The 18,284-nt window shown below is 35.2% G+C and overlaps 8 protein-coding genes across 8 annotated transcripts; 4 read left to right on the forward strand and 4 right to left on the reverse strand.

Annotated features, from left to right (window-relative positions):
• Window positions 1–203: 203 nt before the first annotated feature.
• On the reverse strand, window positions 204–5,906 carry FKS1 (1,3-beta-D-glucan synthase; the record flags this gene model as incomplete). Its single annotated transcript, XM_019182425.1, has 1 exon — window positions 204–5,906. The coding sequence occupies one exon, from the start codon at window positions 5,904–5,906 to the stop codon at window positions 204–206; it is 5,703 nt and encodes a 1,900-aa protein (XP_019036400.1).
• A 3,510-nt stretch (window positions 5,907–9,416) lies between these two features.
• WICANDRAFT_35975 (translation initiation factor 2A) lies at window positions 9,417–11,231 on the forward strand (the record flags this gene model as incomplete). The annotated part of the gene is made up of 1 exon (XM_019182380.1): window positions 9,417–11,231. The coding sequence occupies one exon, from the start codon at window positions 9,417–9,419 to the stop codon at window positions 11,229–11,231; it is 1,815 nt and encodes a 604-aa protein (XP_019036401.1).
• Window positions 11,232–11,320: 89 nt separating this feature from the next.
• Window positions 11,321–12,667, reverse strand: RFU1 (Rfu1p; the record flags this gene model as incomplete). Its single annotated transcript, XM_019183913.1, has 3 exons — window positions 11,321–12,383; window positions 12,435–12,499; window positions 12,551–12,667. The coding sequence occupies 3 exons, from the start codon at window positions 12,665–12,667 to the stop codon at window positions 11,321–11,323; spliced, it is 1,245 nt and encodes a 414-aa protein (XP_019036402.1).
• Window positions 12,668–12,908: 241 nt separating this feature from the next.
• OTU1 (ubiquitin-specific protease OTU1) lies at window positions 12,909–13,829 on the forward strand (the record flags this gene model as incomplete). The annotated part of the gene is made up of 1 exon (XM_019182376.1): window positions 12,909–13,829. One exon carries the CDS (start codon window positions 12,909–12,911, stop codon window positions 13,827–13,829), a length of 921 nt encoding a protein of 306 aa, XP_019036403.1.
• A 206-nt stretch (window positions 13,830–14,035) lies between these two features.
• BUD20 (Bud20p) lies at window positions 14,036–14,401 on the reverse strand (the record flags this gene model as incomplete). The annotated part of the gene is made up of 1 exon (XM_019180762.1): window positions 14,036–14,401. A coding segment is annotated over one exon (366 nt), but the record flags the coding sequence as incomplete, so codon positions are not given.
• A 477-nt stretch (window positions 14,402–14,878) lies between these two features.
• RPL10 (60S ribosomal protein uL16) lies at window positions 14,879–15,541 on the forward strand (the record flags this gene model as incomplete). The annotated part of the gene is made up of 1 exon (XM_019182403.1): window positions 14,879–15,541. The coding sequence occupies one exon, from the start codon at window positions 14,879–14,881 to the stop codon at window positions 15,539–15,541; it is 663 nt and encodes a 220-aa protein (XP_019036405.1).
• Window positions 15,542–16,749: 1,208 nt separating this feature from the next.
• SEC53 (phosphomannomutase SEC53) lies at window positions 16,750–17,502 on the forward strand (the record flags this gene model as incomplete). The annotated part of the gene is made up of 1 exon (XM_019182438.1): window positions 16,750–17,502. One exon carries the CDS (start codon window positions 16,750–16,752, stop codon window positions 17,500–17,502), a length of 753 nt encoding a protein of 250 aa, XP_019036406.1.
• Window positions 17,503–17,572: 70 nt separating this feature from the next.
• FMP32 (Fmp32p) lies at window positions 17,573–18,163 on the reverse strand (the record flags this gene model as incomplete). The annotated part of the gene is made up of 1 exon (XM_019182415.1): window positions 17,573–18,163. One exon carries the CDS (start codon window positions 18,161–18,163, stop codon window positions 17,573–17,575), a length of 591 nt encoding a protein of 196 aa, XP_019036407.1.
• Between the last annotated feature and the right edge of the window lie 121 nt (window positions 18,164–18,284).

Genomic DNA, 18,284 nt, shown 5'->3' on the forward strand with positions numbered 1-18,284 from the left:
GAAAAGATAAGTCAAATGGTAAACATAAAAAACAAAGCCAAATTTCAAAAAACAATAATCAACCTTTCTCTATCAGAAAACCTCCCCAGGTATATGAAAGGAAAACCACGACTTGGATATATATGTAAAACCCATTCCCTTATTCAAAGACACTACTATACATAATTGTTTTTAAATTTGATAAATTGTATGCAGAATCAAACTCAAGCCTTGGTGGACCAAGTTGATAATGATGGAGTTGATGTGAAGTAGTAACCTGTTAATGATGTAGCATTTGGACCAGTATCATTGTTCCATTGGTGTCTTGGTTGAACCAAGTTGGCGAAAACACCGGTCAAACTGCTACCGATGTTTGATGGAACATGACTAGCAGCAACAGCTGGACCAACAATACAAGCAGCAAATATGATCAAAACCAACAAGTATAATGCAAGATATTTTCTGACCATACGTTTACGTAAACGTGATTGTTTTAATGAGTAGATTGGTGGACGAATTTGTCTGGATGGTTTCAACCAGAACAACATAACTGAATGCCATCTATCCATTAATGGAACCAAAACCAATGGGAATTGAACAAACAAGATGATATGACCCAAGACGAAATCGGCAGCAAATTCAGACAATTCAATAACTTTAGCACATAATTCTCTTGCTGGTTGAGACAAAGCAGCCCAACCCATACCTTTACCGTACCATTTACCAGTCCAGAAAGCAGTATTAGCATTATCACTCTTTAGTTCACGAGTCAACATCAAAGCAGTCATCAATTTGAAAATTAATCTTTGACAGTAAATACATGTAATAACACCCATCAACATTCTAGTGAAGTTGAAACCTTCAAGAACCCACATAACAATGAAAAAGATAATGTGAACAATGACTGCAACACCATGAGCGAAACCAGCCATAACTGAACCAGTCTTTTTGCAACACATACCAAACAATGGACCAGAACAACATGACAAACCCATACACAAGAACAAAACACCTAAATCAATAACGATTGGAGCCAAGGTACAGATGATAACACGCAACACTGAGTTGACTGGGTCAACATGTTTGACACCATTTTGAGCATTAATGAAAGTGAAAGCAACAAAACAACCAGCAGCATAGATGACAGTTGGGAAAATTTCAGCAAAGAAAATGTTGGTACGATGAGCTCTTGATGCATCACCGGCAGCTTTTTCAGATTCAAGACCCAAGACCTTACGTTTGAAACCAGTAATACGGGATCTTGACATACGAACGTATCCAATCCATGAGTTTCTGTGCCATTTGTTGTTACCTCTTGATAACCATCTGATGAAATCTCTGTAATCAATGAAGAAATCTTCCCAAGCAAATTGATGTGGGTTGAAAATGAATGGAGAAAACATTAATGATGATAAGGAAGCCCAGAACCATAATAAAGCTGGTTGCCAGTGAGAAACTGTACCGAATAAGATCATGATCATACATCTAGTACCCATGTAAATAGCTGAACCAGCAAATCTTGAGTATAAGACTGAGAATGGAATACGAGCAGTAGCAAAACCACGACCAGTTGAGATATAACGAGCACCACCGACTGATAAATCATTCAACAATGATGAAGAATAAATTTGACCGACGAAAACTTCAAACATTGGTGATAATGATAACAAATGACGGAAGAATCTTTGAGTAGCTTTCCAAACACCACGTTCAATCAATTCTTGAACAACAATTGGAATGAAGGCAATAAAGAACACAATGAAAATAGACAAAGTATAACGTCTAACCCAATCAATAGCTGGAGCCAAGTTGTAACAACCAAGTGGATACAAGATATCAGTAACTGGTTTATTTCTGTCATAAGAACACATAATAGATTCATGTGCCAAAGAATTCAAGTTAACCAAAGTTAAGATGAACATTTGTAAAGATAATTGAATGAACAGATTGTTGATATGGAAACCAGCATGAGCATAGTAGAATGATAAGAATCTATCCAATGGTAATTGAGTACCCAAGTAGTAATATTCACGAGATAACATTTGTTCACCCATACCAGCACCAATTTTGGTTGTGAAATTCAAAATTGAACCAAAACCTAAATCTCTACCTTTACCACATTGGAAGTATTCAGAATGTTTGATACGACCACCACGACATAAAGCAGTCATACCAGCATAAATATCTTCATTAAGATGTAAACCTTTTTGAGCTTTAGAAACACCACCTCTAGTAGTCATGAAAGTAGCGTTAATGAAATCAGGATGACCATAATGTAATTTACCACCAATTTGAGCCAAAGTTCTAGCAAACAAGGTACCGAATGTTTGTTCTTTACCTGCAGCAACATCACCTAAAACACCAGAGTTTTCAGAGAAAATATATTCTCTTGCACCAACAATGGCAACTGGATGGTTCTTGTTTTGTTCTTCAAATTTCAAACCTGGAGCATAAGGATTAGTTTGTTCAACATTCATTTCTTCAAACTCAGCTAAAACAGATCTAATCTTCAAACATTCTTCCAAATAGTTATCTTGATTAGCATCAATCAATTGGATATATTCACCACGGTAGAAGATCAAAGCATGATTTTGGTTATCAGATTTACCATCACCCAAAATTGGATTACCAGACAATTGAACTCTGAATTTTGGACGACGACGACCATTTTCAAGAATTTCACAGTGACCATCAATTAAAGCAGAGTAGATTCTTGGTTCTTCACCTTCGTTTAATGGAGGTTCTTCATCCAAATAAGCAATTTGTAAATCTGGATAAGCTCTTAACAAGAATTCAGCATTTTCCAATTCTTCAGGTTTGAATTTAGTCAATCTTTGCATAGAAACAATGAATTTGAATTTTCTTCTAGCCATTTTTTCCAATTCTCTCTCTAAACCTTCTGCGTTACCACCAAACATTTGAACAATTTCTGGGTTTTCAACTCTGTACAACAATTTGATAGCTCTAGCATAATTCATGAAACCAGAAACAGTACGGTATAAAGTTTGTGATCTTAATGAAGCCCAGATACGGGTACGCAAGGTATATTCAGGAGCAGCAGATTTGAAACCAATACAGTAGAATGGTAAATCATCAATTTTAGATTTCAATCCATTTTCATCCTTTTCTTCATCACCATTTTCATATGCAGCAGTTTCTTCAGCCAAGATTTTAGTATCTTTAACAAAACAATCCCATTCAACAGGATGTAATTGTTTCAAGTATTCCAATAAGGTAACACGAGAGAATTGATCATCTTCTCTAATGATTTCTCTTAATGATAATAAAATCTTTTCAGAATAATGAGGAGTCATAACGGTGAAAGTTGGCATGTTGTCAACTGGTAATGGTTCTGGAATTGGAGTAGCTAATGATTGAGCAAAAAATGAGATACGACGTTCAGCTTCAGAGTTTCTTGGGAAGAATTCAGTATCAAAATTGTTATCATCTTGAGAGACAAAGAAAGTTGGAGCTCTTAAAGTTCTTTTACCTTCAACTTCTGATGGAACTTGATGGTATAATAATTTTTGAACATGATCAATAGCCAATAAATGTTCTCTGTACATTGAAATAACAATAGCATTCCAAACTTGAGAAATTAAAACTTTTGGTTTGTATTTAATCTCCATATCAGTTGTAGCTAAAATCTTGGAGTAAATTCTCTTTGGTAATCTTGTGAAAATGTTTCTCCATGGGGTTAAAATTGAAATACCCAAGTAGAATGAACGACCAACTGAGAAAACACAGTTACAAACAATGTACCACATATAAGTATCCAAGAAGAACAAAATCAAATCAGTCATGTACATCAAACCCAAAGTGATACGGGCTTGTTGTTTACACAACACTGAACCCCACCAATATTCACCAACACATCTAGTCATTTCCATAGTGGATAAGATACGAATAGGATCTCTTAATGAAAGAATCAAGAACCAATAAGATTCAATGTATTTGGCAAAGAAAATAATAGTCCACAACAAGTAAGACATCCACATATCCAAACCATGTAATTTGGCAAATGAAGCAGTAAAAGTTTGGGAAGCAACATATTTTCTTGTGGAACCTTTCATATAAGATGTGAATAAACCACCTAATGGCATGACTGAAAAGAAAACAATAGTGGCAATGGCAACAAAGAACATAATGATGGAAACTGTTAATGCAGCTTTTGAATAAACAGTTAATGGATCATAAGCAAAGACAAAGACAATTGGACCTAAATTGACAGCAAAGATCAAAATCAAGAACCAGAAACGACGAGACAAATGTTGAGCACCAGCCCAATTTCTTGGAACAAAGAACCATTCACAAATAGTGGCAACAATTTGAATAAAAGAAGCCAAAGTACCAGCTAAAGCAGCTGAAGCCCATCTATAAGCTGCAACAGGTTGATTGTTAACCAATTGTTGATAGTTTTTGGTATATAAGGTTGGGGAGTTATAAGCCATATACATCCAGAAAACTGAACCATGAATAATCCAAATACGATTGAAATTTGTAACCAAATGGAACCAGGTTCTAATTTCTTTATAAGTTTTGAAGAAAACCATGTCCCAAGAGACTTCACCCAATCTAACATAACGTTCTTCAGGGGCTAAATCAACCAATCTTGAACCATCTTCAAAGACAATTTTGGCAATACCTTCTGGGTACCAAAACAATTGATTAACATCATCATAACCAATAACCTTGTTGTGGTCTCTTTCACGTTTAACATAACGACCATCAACAACTTCATAAACTTGAGATCTCAAGAAACGATAAATTGGAGTAATGACTCTGTTTAAATAATCACCTTCTGGGACTGGTTCAACTCTTTGTTGACATGCTGGAGAATCCAAGTAATCCAAGGCACACTTGTAAATGAAACATAAACATTCTGAAGTAAATCTAACTTGATTAGCTTCACCCCAACATAACAAATATAAAGCAACGTGACGAACACGTTCAATTGGAGTTAAATTGTTCATTTTAGCTTTCCATCTGTAGTCAGCAGCTTCTAAAGAATTATCACCTTCCAAGGCATTCAAAGTTTCTTCAGTGTTTTCAGGGCCATGTTCTTCAACAGCTTTTCTAGCCTTCTTGGATTTCTTTTTGGCTTTTCTAGCTTTTCTTGATAATTTACCCAAGTTCATGTTTCTGAAACCAACTTCATCATCAAGATCTAATTGAGCAGCAAAATACCATTTTTTATAATTTGCAGTATCACCACCAACATAGTCAGCATGTAAAGATAATAAAGCTTGAGCAGGTGACATTCTTGAAGATCTTGAATCTAATAAAGTCATGAAATGATCAAACATATTTCTCATTGAATCTCTTTGGAAACCAAATCTGTTAGTCAAATCAATGAAAACATCTTCAATTTGTTCAATGGCAATTGGAGCTTGTTGATCAGCAGTCCATGCTGGGTATGGCTCATTTGGTAAAGCGACAGCAATTGAAGAAGGATCAAAAGCACCATTTGAACCATAAATTGGAGTTGATGCACCTGAAGATCTTGGGCCACCATAACTCATTTGAGATGGAGTGTATTGAGTACCATAAGAGTCATATCCTGGAGTACCTGGAGCATTTGGAGCACCATAACTAAAGTCAGAAAAGGCTTCGTGATCATTAGCACCACCCCTTGGTTGATCATAATAAGCTTCTTGGTTGTAACCTTGATCATAAGCAGCACCAGTAGCAGGATCATAACCTTGTGAATAGTATGAAGCATCATTTTGAGGATCATAGTATTCACCATTGTTCAAACCTTCTTGAGACGCGTGGTAGCCATCATTGTAGTATGGTTGTTGGCCATTTGGATCCTCATATTGTTGGTTGTATTGATCAGCATATTGGTCATATTGAGCATCTTGTTGAGGGTTATATTGACCTTGCTGATCATAATAGTGTTGGTTTTGATCGTTGTTGTACGACATGATCTAGATCAACAAGGTTAGCATACACTTCTCCTTAACGTGGTTGTTTGATGAAAGAAATTTTTCTGATCTTTGATCTCAAAATTCATCCATCAAAGAAAATTCCCAAAGAAGCGCGTCAAGGCAAAATTTTCTTTTTTGTCCAAAAGCTCGGAAGTAACGATATGGGAAAAAACTGAAAATCCGAAAATTGGCTGTGGGCCATCAAAATCAAAATCAACAACAACAGCAGCAAATAACTGAAAAAGGTACCGCTGTGTGTAGAATTCTCTCTAGCTCTTGTACGCGTTCTTTGCTGGAATTGTTAGTGTTAAAAAAGTACTCACTGTTCAACGATCAAAAATCAACTGTTTAAGGTAAAAAAAGACTGTTCCTGAGAAGTAAAAAAGAATAAAACTCTTTGATTTGGAAATTAACAATTATCAATAAATGAAAAGAACCAGCTAGAAAAAAACTGAAGATGTAGCAGTAAATGAATATAAAGCTTTTCTTGTTCTCTTGTTCTTCTTCAAAATCTTGATTGTTGTTCTTTTTTTGATATGTCTTCCTGTCAGATCAAAGAATCCAGGAACCAAAAAAAAATCAAAAAGTGAATGGAATGAAAATTCAAAAAGCGACAGCAATGATTTTATTCAAATCAGCTTGTTGATAATAGAGCGAATGTAATGTAATTCACCTTTCAATGTGCTGTTGTGTTCTTGATGTTTGTCTTTCACAATGAATTCTATTTATAATCTTCTCTCCTTGTAAGGATGTCGGTATAATAAATAAATCCAGATCAAAGAAAACTAAAAAAAATTGAAGGCAACTAAAATTATTGACAATAATCTAGTGAAGGACTTCTCTTTTTTTTATAGGAACGCAAAGAACTAGTAACCAAAAAAATGAATTAACAAACTAATGTAAATAAATTTGATTGAAAATATGTTCTCAGGAATACTGATGTTGATAAAGTTCTTTTCAAGTTTTTTTGTAGAAGAGAAATTTGATTTGAATTTGAAACAAGCGAATTTTATTTTTTTTTTTTTGGGCTGAAATTTTGATCTCAGCAACAAAAAAATTGAAACCGACCGTGTCTTTTTCCTTTTGGGGATTACGTAACGCGCGAACAATTTTGCAAGAAGGACCGTGTTTTGTTTACAGATTACTGTAGTAACCAATCAGGAAGGGGCTACTATTTTTAGCACAAGGCTGCACGCGCCACAGCTTAACTACGGTAACGAGCCCTTTGGTGGCTAGTGCGCCCTGGTTCACCCACTAACTTCCCATCCTTACACGCTCAACGTTCAACTTCCGGTCTGCCTCGCATCTATTTTTACCTGTGCAACTTCCTGATCTGGTGCAAATATCGCAAGTGGCGCTCAACCCCTTTCAAAGTGTACCGTAAATGCCATACAATTTGATGAAGCGAGAACGAATGCCAAAGGAAGCCGAAAGGATGCCAGAGAAGTTGAGAAGACGACCGTTAATTTCAAACAAAGAACTCTTGGATTTGACGTTCTTATGTTGAATAAATGAAACTTGACACTTGAAAGTTGACACAGTGTAAACCACGTTTATATTTGAAAATTTAGATGTAAATCAAAGCTCTCACGACTCTGTTCAAGTATAAAAGACAAAAAAGCCCATAAGTGTGCTTCCAGTTCTGGATTTATGAGTTTCCTGTTTCAAACAACTACAGATAACCCACCAAAAGCTTAATTTTATAGTTTGAGTCGGTTTTGACGAATTTAGAGGCTGTTCAGATCTGTCACTTTTCAAGGTTTTTGTTGGACAAGATAGAGAAGCTTCAAAGACGTTCAAGCTAGGTGTAATTAGGTGCTCCTAGTGTAGAGTAGGCTACATGATTTGACCTGACATCTAAGAAATATAATAGAAGTCACTTGGCTGCGTATGTATCTGCTAGTGAAGTTGAGCTGGACTAAATTAGGTCTACGGTAGGGAACTTTGTTAAATTAGTAGCTTTCTTTGGCAGGCAGACTCAACGTTAACGATGATTTTGGCAGATGTATGTCATACTATTTAGGACTTAACACTGGTAATTGCAGCTAGCGTTGACCGAAATAACAACCAATGATGAAGAAAAAACCAACGTCTTTTATGTGTCTTCAATCCTCTGCCAGTCCGACATTGATTGGGATAGTCGATTAATTAGTAGACAGGAAAGCTGTTTGTCTAGTGTTGGAGTATGGTATTTGTTGACATGACTATAGTCGGTTGCAACATCAATCATACTGAACTGTCTAGATATTAATATTCTTCTTTGATGTAGCAAAATCATCATTACCGACTTGATCACTGAATCTTGATAAGTTTCTTGTGGTTTCAACCCTAACATGAAAGTTGAGATTCACCTAATTGATGAACAAAATTATCTGATGCCGGTTAATTGAAATTTTGCAAAATAGAAACAATACACCTAGATCGGAGCTCCTGAGTCCTGAATAACTTCGTCACTTAGTTCATTGTTGGTGAATGGACAATTGAAGTTTAATTACACTGACTGGGATCATAATGGAGAGCTTCAGCGCTGAACAGCAGCTTTTAATTAATAGTAACTTTTTAATAGTTAAACAGTCTGCTTTCTTGGATCTGGCTCTGACCTTCCCTCTACTCTTCTTGAGTCCCCTGGGCCTCTTCTTTCCACGTTTAGTACGCATCTCTATAGAAAAGAATCGTTAATAACAAGCTCATTCCTGATATACTTTGGGTGTTTATCAATTCATATGATGACCAGTGGTTTCACAGTATCAACAAGAGTTCTTAAACTCAGTTACATTGAAATAGTCTTCAACTGTCAATTCCAATTATCCTTAGAGCTCAAAAGTCTGCAATCAGTTATGTTTCGAATAATACAACCTGAAGTTCAGTGATCTGGGTCATAATCTTCACCTGCTCTAAGGAAGAATATCTGAAACATTTCAGTCTTTCTCTCTATGAACCTCTGATTCATCTCCTTATGAATCACGTTTGAATTTCCAACCACCCTCCGGCTCTATTCAATCCTCTGAAATGGATCAATTTTCTATCCAAAGTCCTCAAATTTTATTGCCCTGTTGTTTTTATGTCAAAAAGCTTCAAATCGCGATCAACAATCCGCGATGAGGTTTTGTTCCACATCCCGACACCACTTCCACGAAACCTCGTTGAAGCAAAAAAAAATGGACGTTGAAGTTCGATTCAAGAATCTTAATGGCAAAGTAAACAATTCAACTGAACTTTGGATTCATTCGAACTAACTTCCTTGAAAGGAGAATACGAAACATTAGCCACAGCTTGTCAAAAGGTCTAGTACGCTGATTATTTTCCATTATCATTGTTTGAACAAAGATCAAGTCTTTTACATTTCAAAAGTTCAGAGAACCAGTTGAAAGCTCACATCAAAGATCTAAAATTATTTAGACAGCAGTGATTACATTCAAAAATCTGCATATCCCTTTTCAGTTCCTCTCAATAGACCATATTATTTTCTAGTTTCATACATTCCACCTTCATAAACAAAAACACACAATGTCTGCATTAACACAATTCTTTTATAGAGCTCCAAAAGCTGTTGGTCTTATACAAGGTGCACCATCTTATGAAGATATAACAATCCAACAACCAACAAGTGAAGATATCCGTGTCTCTCAATACTCTTCAAATGGTAAATATTTCGCATTCACCCAACCATCTTTTGTCACAATCGTAAATCCAGATGATGGTTCAGTTGTGAATAAACTTGAATTAAAAGATGTTTTTGATTTACAATTTTCTCCAAATGGTTCATATTTGTGTACTTGGGAAAAACCAGTGAAACAAGAAGATGGTAATTATCATAATAATGTTAAGATCTTCACTTCTGTTGACGGGAAATTATTTGGTGAATATAGTGCTAAAGATCAAAGCGGTTGGAAGCCAGATTTCACTGCAAATGAAGAATTAATTGCAAGACAATCTAAAAATGAAATCAAATTTTATGAAGTTAACGCTGAATTGAATTTTAATAAACCAGCTTGGTCATCTTTAAAAGTTGAAAATTTACAAAATTTCAAATTATCACCTGGTAAAAATCCAAAAATTGCAATTTTCGTCCCAGAAAAATCTGGTAAGCCTGCTTGTGTTAGTGTCTTCAACATAACAACTTCAATGACCCAACCAGTTTCAACCAAAAGTTTCTTCAAAGCTGAAAGATGTTCTTTAAAATGGAATAGTTTAGGTACTGCATTATTAGCATTAGCCTCTACAGATGTTGATGCTTCAAACAAATCTTATTATGGTGAAACCACTCTATATTTATTAGGTATTGCAGGCTCTTATGATTCAAGAATTACCTTGGATAAAGATGGTCCAATTCATGATATTACTTGGTCTCCTTCCGCTAGAGAATTTGGTGTCGTGTATGGTTATATGCCTGCAAAGACTACGATTTTTGATGCAAGAGGTAATACTATTCATTCATTGCCTCCAGCCCCAAAAAACACTATCTTGTTCTCTCCTCATGCCAGATATATTTTGGTTGCGGGTTTTGGTAATTTACAAGGTACAGTTGATGTTTATGATCGTCAACAAAAATTCACAAAAATCTCATCTTTTGAAGCTTCAAACACTTCTGTTTGTCAATGGTCTCCAGATGGACGTTACATCTTGACAGCTACAACTTCACCAAGATTAAGAGTTGATAATGGTGTTAAAGTTTGGTATGCCACTGGTAAATTAATTTTCAACAAAGATTTCAAAGAAGTTTATTCAGTTGATTGGAGACCTCGTGAATTAGAATTATTCCCACCTTTAAAAAAATTAGATGATGATCCTCAACCAACTCAAAGTGCATTGGATTATCAAGAAAAGCATTCAAAAGCTACACCAGGTGAAACCACAAAACCAAAAGGTGCTTATAGACCTCCACATCAAAGAAACGGTAACGCTAACTCATCTGCTCCACAATCTTTATATCAAAGAGAATTGGGTGCTAATTTATCTCAAGGTTCTTTCCAACCAAGAACAAGAGAAAGAACAGTCCCAGGTGCTCCAAAACCGGTTGAAAAAGAAAGTAAATCAGCTGCAAAGAACCGTAAGAAGAGAGAAAATAAGAAAGTTTCAGAAAATAGCACACCAGAACCTTCACCTGCTCCAGTAGAACCAAAATCTGAACCATTAATAGCTGGTGGTGTTCAAAGTCTTGAAGAGAAAAAAATCAGAGGTTTGTTGAAGAAATTAAGAGCTATTGAAGCACTAAAGATGAAGCAAGCAAATGGTGAGACTTTAGAAGATACACAAGTGCTTAAAATACAAACAGAAGATAAAATTAGAGCTGATTTAAGTTCATTAGGTTGGAATGAATGAAGGAATTTATATTAGCGTGTATACATTCTTGAAATAACAAAAAGCTTATAAATATTTATATTCACCTCGATACTTGTTCATGTAATTTATTATTTTCTTAAATCAACAATATCAAATGGGAGACCATCCTTGACAACAACATGTCCACCATATTTGCTTTCACAATGTCTATAAATTTCTTTCTCTTCATGAGGATGGAAACCAGGTTTTTGACATCTTGTTATTATCCCAACTCCTGGAGGATCAGTCAATCTAAACTGTCCCATAACTCCATGTTTCACAGCACATACAATGGCAAGAGCTTCTGGTAACATAATTTGATAAGAATTTTGCGTATGTAAATCCACTGAAGAGAGGAAACAAGATTGAGTAGGATGGGTATGGATCCAGCCAAGAACAAATAAATTATGAGAATCAACATACTCAAAAATATCCTCCTCTTTCAGAGTTTGACATGTGTTTGAAGTTGACTCTTGTGAAGGGATTAATAATGTTGTTATGAAGAATGCATTTAATGATAACGATCCGCATAAAATACCACAGGTTTCTAGGTTTTTTTGGGAATTAGATGATGCGATGCCTAGGAAGTCTAGTGGTAGTTTAGAAGGTAGGAAAACTGTCTTTAATGGTTTTTTAGATTCAGTTGATGCAATTGATTTATGCTGTGGTTGCTCCAATGTAGTTTTTGGTGGTAATGATGGTGGTTCGGATTGAATTGATATTTTTGGAGGAAGTGAAGGTGGTATGAAATTATGTTGTGTTTCCAAAGATGCCCTTGGGTTTATTGGTGTAGCTGAATGTTCTAATTTTGGATATGAAGGTGTAGGTGATGAATCTCTCTGAAGAGATTGAAATTGTTTTAATCTACTCGCAAATTTGGCTTCATCAAAATCATCCTTTTCTGACATTATATCTTCCGACTCCACTACCACAGGCTTCTCTATAACTTTTGGTTTTTGATGCTGTTGCTGTTCCTGTCTTAGACGAATATATTTCTCATATGCTTTAATCTCTTGATCCAATTGCTTCTTTATCTTTTCAGCATTTTGGAAAGCTGAAGGTGCTTTATTTGATAATAGATCAAGATAAGTTTTATATTGGTCAGTTCCCTTCTTCAACTGTGGATTCTTTGATATTTTATTAGTCAAAAGACTACATAATGGTTAGTTTGTTTCTTCACGAAGCAATAACTTGGGTACTCACTCTAAAAACCGAAGATATAGTATATATGCATCACTATTTGAGTTTTGTGCCTTATACAGATCAGCCTAATGCACAGTTAGTTTTCCAAGCCTATGGATGATTGAACAACCACATACATGTCTGCTTAATATCTCAGCAGTTCGTAGATATATCTTCAATGGCACACTAGTGGAGTATTCATAGTTATGAGCCTCAGCTACCAGCTCTTTGATCGTCCTTGGATGATGATCCATTTCAAGCTAGTCAAAAGTGGTAAAATCAGTGGGTTTCTCAAGTGATACCATCTCAAAGAAGTGTATAAATTTATTTGAAGATGAGGTATGAGATACGAGGGCTTCTTTTTGGTCACGTTTTTTACCCTCGTATCTGATAAGGGAAGATCTTTGAACGCGATGAGATTGGAAAATCTAATCTGGTTGATGGCAAAAAAAGGTTGATAACATTTAGCTCGATTGGCATACATTCTAAGAAATAATGAGACTTAAAGTTGTTACAAAGAAGGATCAAGCAGTGCTGAGTGTAGACGATGAATCCACAGTAGAACAGTTATTGGACAAGTTGGTCCAGGAGGGAATTGTTCAAAATGAAGATGAATTCAATATTAAGGCTGGGTTCCCTCCAAAGAATTTAGATTTGATTGGTGGTAATAAATTATTGGATTTGGGTGTACGAGCTGGTGATAAATTAATAATTGAAGAAGTTAAAAAGAGTGGTGATGATCTTGTTGAAGAGTCCGCACCTGCAAAGAAACAAAAGATTGAATTGACACCAAAATCTATAGAGAAAGGAGCAAAGTCCGTTCCTTTTGGTGATGGTTCAGTTGACCTTTATACAATTCCAGATAATAATTCATGCCTATTTGAATCATTGAAATATTTAACAAAGACATCAGTGGATCTTCGTGAAATTGTCGCTCAATATATAATGGCTGATCCAATCAACTATAATGATGCAATCTTGGGGAAGCCTGTTGAACAATATGTTCAGTGGATCACAAAGAAAACCAGTTGGGGTGGTGCAATTGAATTACAAATTTTAAGTTCATTTTTGAATGTGACTGTGAACTCCATTGATGTTGAAACTGGTCGTGTGGATTCTTTTAACCCAGATGCCTCTAAATATATTGTTGTGCTCTATACAGGTATCCATTATGATGCTGTTGTGTTTAAAGAGCATGGTAAAGAAACCACGATTTTTGAAAAAACCTCGAAACTAGGCTCAGATTTCATTGGTGGTGCTAAATCGTTGGCGAATGGTTTAAACCATAAAGGTTACGTTACAAATACCAACACGTTTAAAGTTAAATGTAAAACTTGTGGATCAGTTTTAGACGGTGAAAAGGGTGTTACCGAACATGCTTCAAAAGCTGGACATTTTGACTTTGGTGAAGTATGATAATACGAATGAATATAAATAATGAAAATCAAATTTAATGATAATAATATACACGCCAAAAAAACCAATAACAAAACCCACTAATGTACAAATAAATGCTTGAAACCCACTAAAAAAATACACGTAATCTATTTTTCTTCCATGACAACTTCATTTTCATCAGCAAGACCAATCAATTTTGGATGATCAGTCTTTACTAATTTTTCAATTTCATCTTTATGTTGTTCCTCCATAGCCATTCTTGCTTTATGTTTTTCAACACTTTGTAAAAAACTTTGTAAATTTGTACCAGAAGCAGCTTCACTTTCCAAATTTGTATAAGGTCTTGCCTTTAGTTCTTTCACACGGCGCTTGTGAATTTTAGATTTATAATGAGCTTGGATAGCTTGATCATTTTCATAATATTTAGCACAATGGATACAGTAAAATTGACCCATACCAGGTTTTGTTTCATCTAATGGAGCATCTTTTAATTTAAGAATTGATTCTGGAGTAGCAAGATCGTTATAGATCAAATCCAAATCTCTTGTTCTTCTCTTTGTTTTATATCTTTTAACTGAATATCTACCCATTGTTCAATGATCTTTTTGATTTGATTCAATAGTTAACAAAGTAGTTTACATCTAAATAAATTTTTTTTTCTTAAGAGATGAGATAAAAGAAACATCTAGACTTCCCAAACTGGAAATATCTATCTACCATGGCCACCATACGAAATCTCGAGCCATTTTGGGACAGTCTGAAGACGGTCATGTGCCACGGTCCCCATCCCAACACCACTCTGCGTTTCTGCCTCCAGAAAATCACAGTCACTTTTTCCCATTTGTCATCGGACCCCCGGTATTCCCAGCCAAAGCAGCACCTCGGAATGCTTTTCAGCACTCTTTTTTTTCGCTCCGAAGAATTCGCGCTTTTTTGCCACAGATTACCCGCAAAACGTATTTCTAATCAAGCCAGTTTCCATATATACCAAACAATTTTTTCACCTTTAATTCAACAACCACCACTTGAATACATCAACATCAGGTAAAGAATAAAATTATATCAAAATGGCTCGTCGTCCAGCTAGATGTTACAGATACCAAAAGAACAAACCTTTCCCAAAATCTAGATACAACAGAGCTGTCCCAGACTCTAAAATTCGTATCTACGATTTAGGTAGAAAGAAGGCTACTGTTGATGAATTCCCATTATGTATCCATTTAGTTTCAAACGAATTGGAACAATTATCATCAGAAGCTTTAGAAGCTGCTCGTATTTGTGCTAACAAATATATTACCAAAATCTCTGGTCGTGATTCTTTCCATTTAAGAGTTCGTGTCCATCCATTCCATGTTTTAAGAATCAACAAGATGTTGTCATGTGCTGGTGCGGATAGATTGCAACAAGGTATGAGAGGTGCTTGGGGTAAACCACATGGTTTAGCTGCTCGTGTTGATATTGGTCAAATTATCTTCTCTGTTAGAACTAGAGATTCAAACAAAGAAGTTGCCATTGAAGGTTTAAGAAGAGCTAGATATAAATTCCCAGGTCAACAAAAAATCATTTTATCCAAGAAATGGGGTTTCACCAACTTGAACAGAGATGAATACGTTGAAAAGAGAAATGCTGGTGAAGTTAAAGATGATGGTGCTTTCGTTAAATTCTTGTCAAGAAAAGGTCCATTAGAACAAAACTTGAGACAATTCCCAAACTACCAATACCAAGCTTAAATTTATTGAATTGAGGAAAAAGGAACAGTGCATTTATATTGAAGACTCTTTTTTTTGAAATCTAATTGGTATAATATCTTTTAACGTTATGTGATTTTGGTAAAAGTTGTCAAGTGTAGTTTATTGTAGAGTTGATTTCTAATCAACAATGAAAAGTGGCAAAACATGTGAATCCATGTGAATGGTCATTACATAACAAATTACAGCTATAATACTCCTCATTAAATAAAGCTTCATGATGGTGTGATTTATGAATATCATTTGTCATGATCTTGCTCGCCATTTGATTCTCAAGTTGAGGAGCTGACTAATGATCGCGATACTGAACAAGTTTTAAAAAGTATTCATTCTTCACACTATTTTTTGCGTTTATGGTGAAGATTTGGTCGCGTTGATGATTCTTATAGAGAAGCGTCTTCAACATGCTACACCATTACTAAGTTCAAATCCATATCAACTAACCAATATACAACAAGAACACGGGCTCTATAAGTCAGAACAAATGGTTTTCTTTCCAAATCCGTTAATTGCTGCTACACAATCGTATCAAATACAATCAATCTCCATCATATCTCAAAAAGCCTTCGGTATTGTTCATTCTTCACCTCTGGCGTTTTTCCAGCCAAAAGATTTTCCGGTGTCAATCAGGCACCAAAACAATCAAAAGAATTTGAATTCGATCACCACGAGAAGAATGAGATGTCAAAGTAATACTCTCATACTGTTTTAACACCTTGTACCTTAGCCTGAATGTCCATCTATTAGCTATTTCTACTTCTCATGTGAACTGATCCTGCTATTAATAACAAGGTTTCGAGATCTGTTTATGGGTCAATTTTAGACACGGTGATTATGTCAAAAATAAATTCTCAGGAGCCACGCAGACACATCTAAACAGCTTATGAACGTATAGGTGAAATGGTACACTTTTGTACCTAAAAACACACTATTAGATGTCCATTACGACCAGAACACCTTTTAATTAACTAATCGATATCACTTCTTCACGTTGGAATTCTTAAAACTTATAACCCATTCCAAAATAAATGTACAGTCTTCGATGAAATCGACACGCGTTTCTTCGTCGAAAAGAAAATCAAAAAAAAAAAATACAAGAAAAAAAAGTATAAAAATGAATGGAAATCTCAAATTGTAAACACGTAAACCACTTTTTCGAAACTCTTTGAACGTAGTTCTTATCATTCAATATGTCATTCCAACACAAAGAAAAACCAGATACCTTAGTCTTATTCGACGTCGATGGTACTTTAACCCCAGCTAGATTAACCATCTCACCAGAATTCAAACAATTATTAGCTGACTTGAGAAAAAAAGTTGTTATCGGTTTTGTTGGTGGTTCTGATTTACAAAAACAAGTTGAACAATTAGGTGCAAATGTCTTGAATGAATTTGACTACTGTTTCTCTGAAAACGGTTTAACTGCTTATAAATTGGGTCAACAATTAGCTTCTCAATCATTTATTGGTTGGATTGGTGAAGAAAAATACAATGAATTAGCTAAATTCATCTTGGGTTATTTAGCAAACATTGACTTACCAAAAAGACGTGGTACTTTCATTGAATTCAGAAATGGTATGATTAATGTTTCACCAATTGGTAGAAATGCTTCCACTGCTGAAAGAAATGAATTTGAACAATATGATAAAGAACATAAAATTAGAGAAAAATTTGTTCAAGCTTTAAAAGACAAATTCCCAGATGTTGCTTTAACTTACTCTATTGGTGGTCAAATCTCATTTGATGTTTTCCCAACTGGTTGGGATAAAACTTATGCCTTACAACATGTTGAACAAGAAGGTTTCAAAGAAATTCATTTCTTTGGTGATAAATCTTATAAAGGTGGTAACGATTACGAAATTTACGAAGATCCAAGAACTATTGGTCATGCTGTCAACAGCCCAGATGATACCGCTAGAATCTTGAAAGAATTATTCTTTTAAGTACTGTTTTTAGTTCTTTTTACATTTTGACATTTAATAAATAGAGTTTTTTCCTTTAATCATTTTTCGTTCAGGTTAATAATCTAACGTAAGCTAAAACTAAAGCGAATGTACCAGTACAAACACCAATCAACCATTGCATAACTTGAGTCTTGACACCATCAATTTGCATCTTCATATTGGCAACTTCTTGATCAATACGGGTATTGATTTCACTTATATGAGATTCATGTTGAGACCCTTCCTCTCTTATTCTACCCTTCTCCAAATTCAAATCCAATCTAACACCAGCATTACTCTTAGTAATCTCTTCCCTTATTCTAGTTCTCAATTTCTCTAAATCATTACGTAGCCTCTCATTTTCACTTTGAATTGCTGTGAATTCAGAACGATCAATAGTTTGTAATTCACCACGTAGTTTCGCAAAATCAACTTTTTGTTGATATGTCATCTTGGACAATATCTCTTTAGTGACTAATGTGGATCCAATTGAATTAACGCCATCTGCTAATGCTGATGACACTATACGTACAACTCCTTCACTTTGTTCGGGTGTAAAGCCTTCATCTTGGAGTTGTAGCACAAACTTTCTGGTATCAAAATGGACGGCTCTGAGTGGCCTAAACGTTGAGAAGTTCCGTATACCGATCCTTGGTAGCATTTGTGTGGATTTTTGATGATTAGTTTGACTCAAAAGTTCAAAACATGCCAACGGTTTTTGTCATTTTCACAGATTTTGACAAATTTTTGGAAATGGGCCACTACTTCACCAACTTTTTTTT

Source organism: Wickerhamomyces anomalus (genome assembly GCF_001661255.1).
Source record: "Wickerhamomyces anomalus NRRL Y-366-8 unplaced genomic scaffold WICANscaffold_7, whole genome shotgun sequence".
In the NCBI taxonomy this organism is placed as follows: domain Eukaryota; kingdom Fungi; phylum Ascomycota; class Saccharomycetes; order Phaffomycetales; family Wickerhamomycetaceae; genus Hansenula; species Hansenula anomala.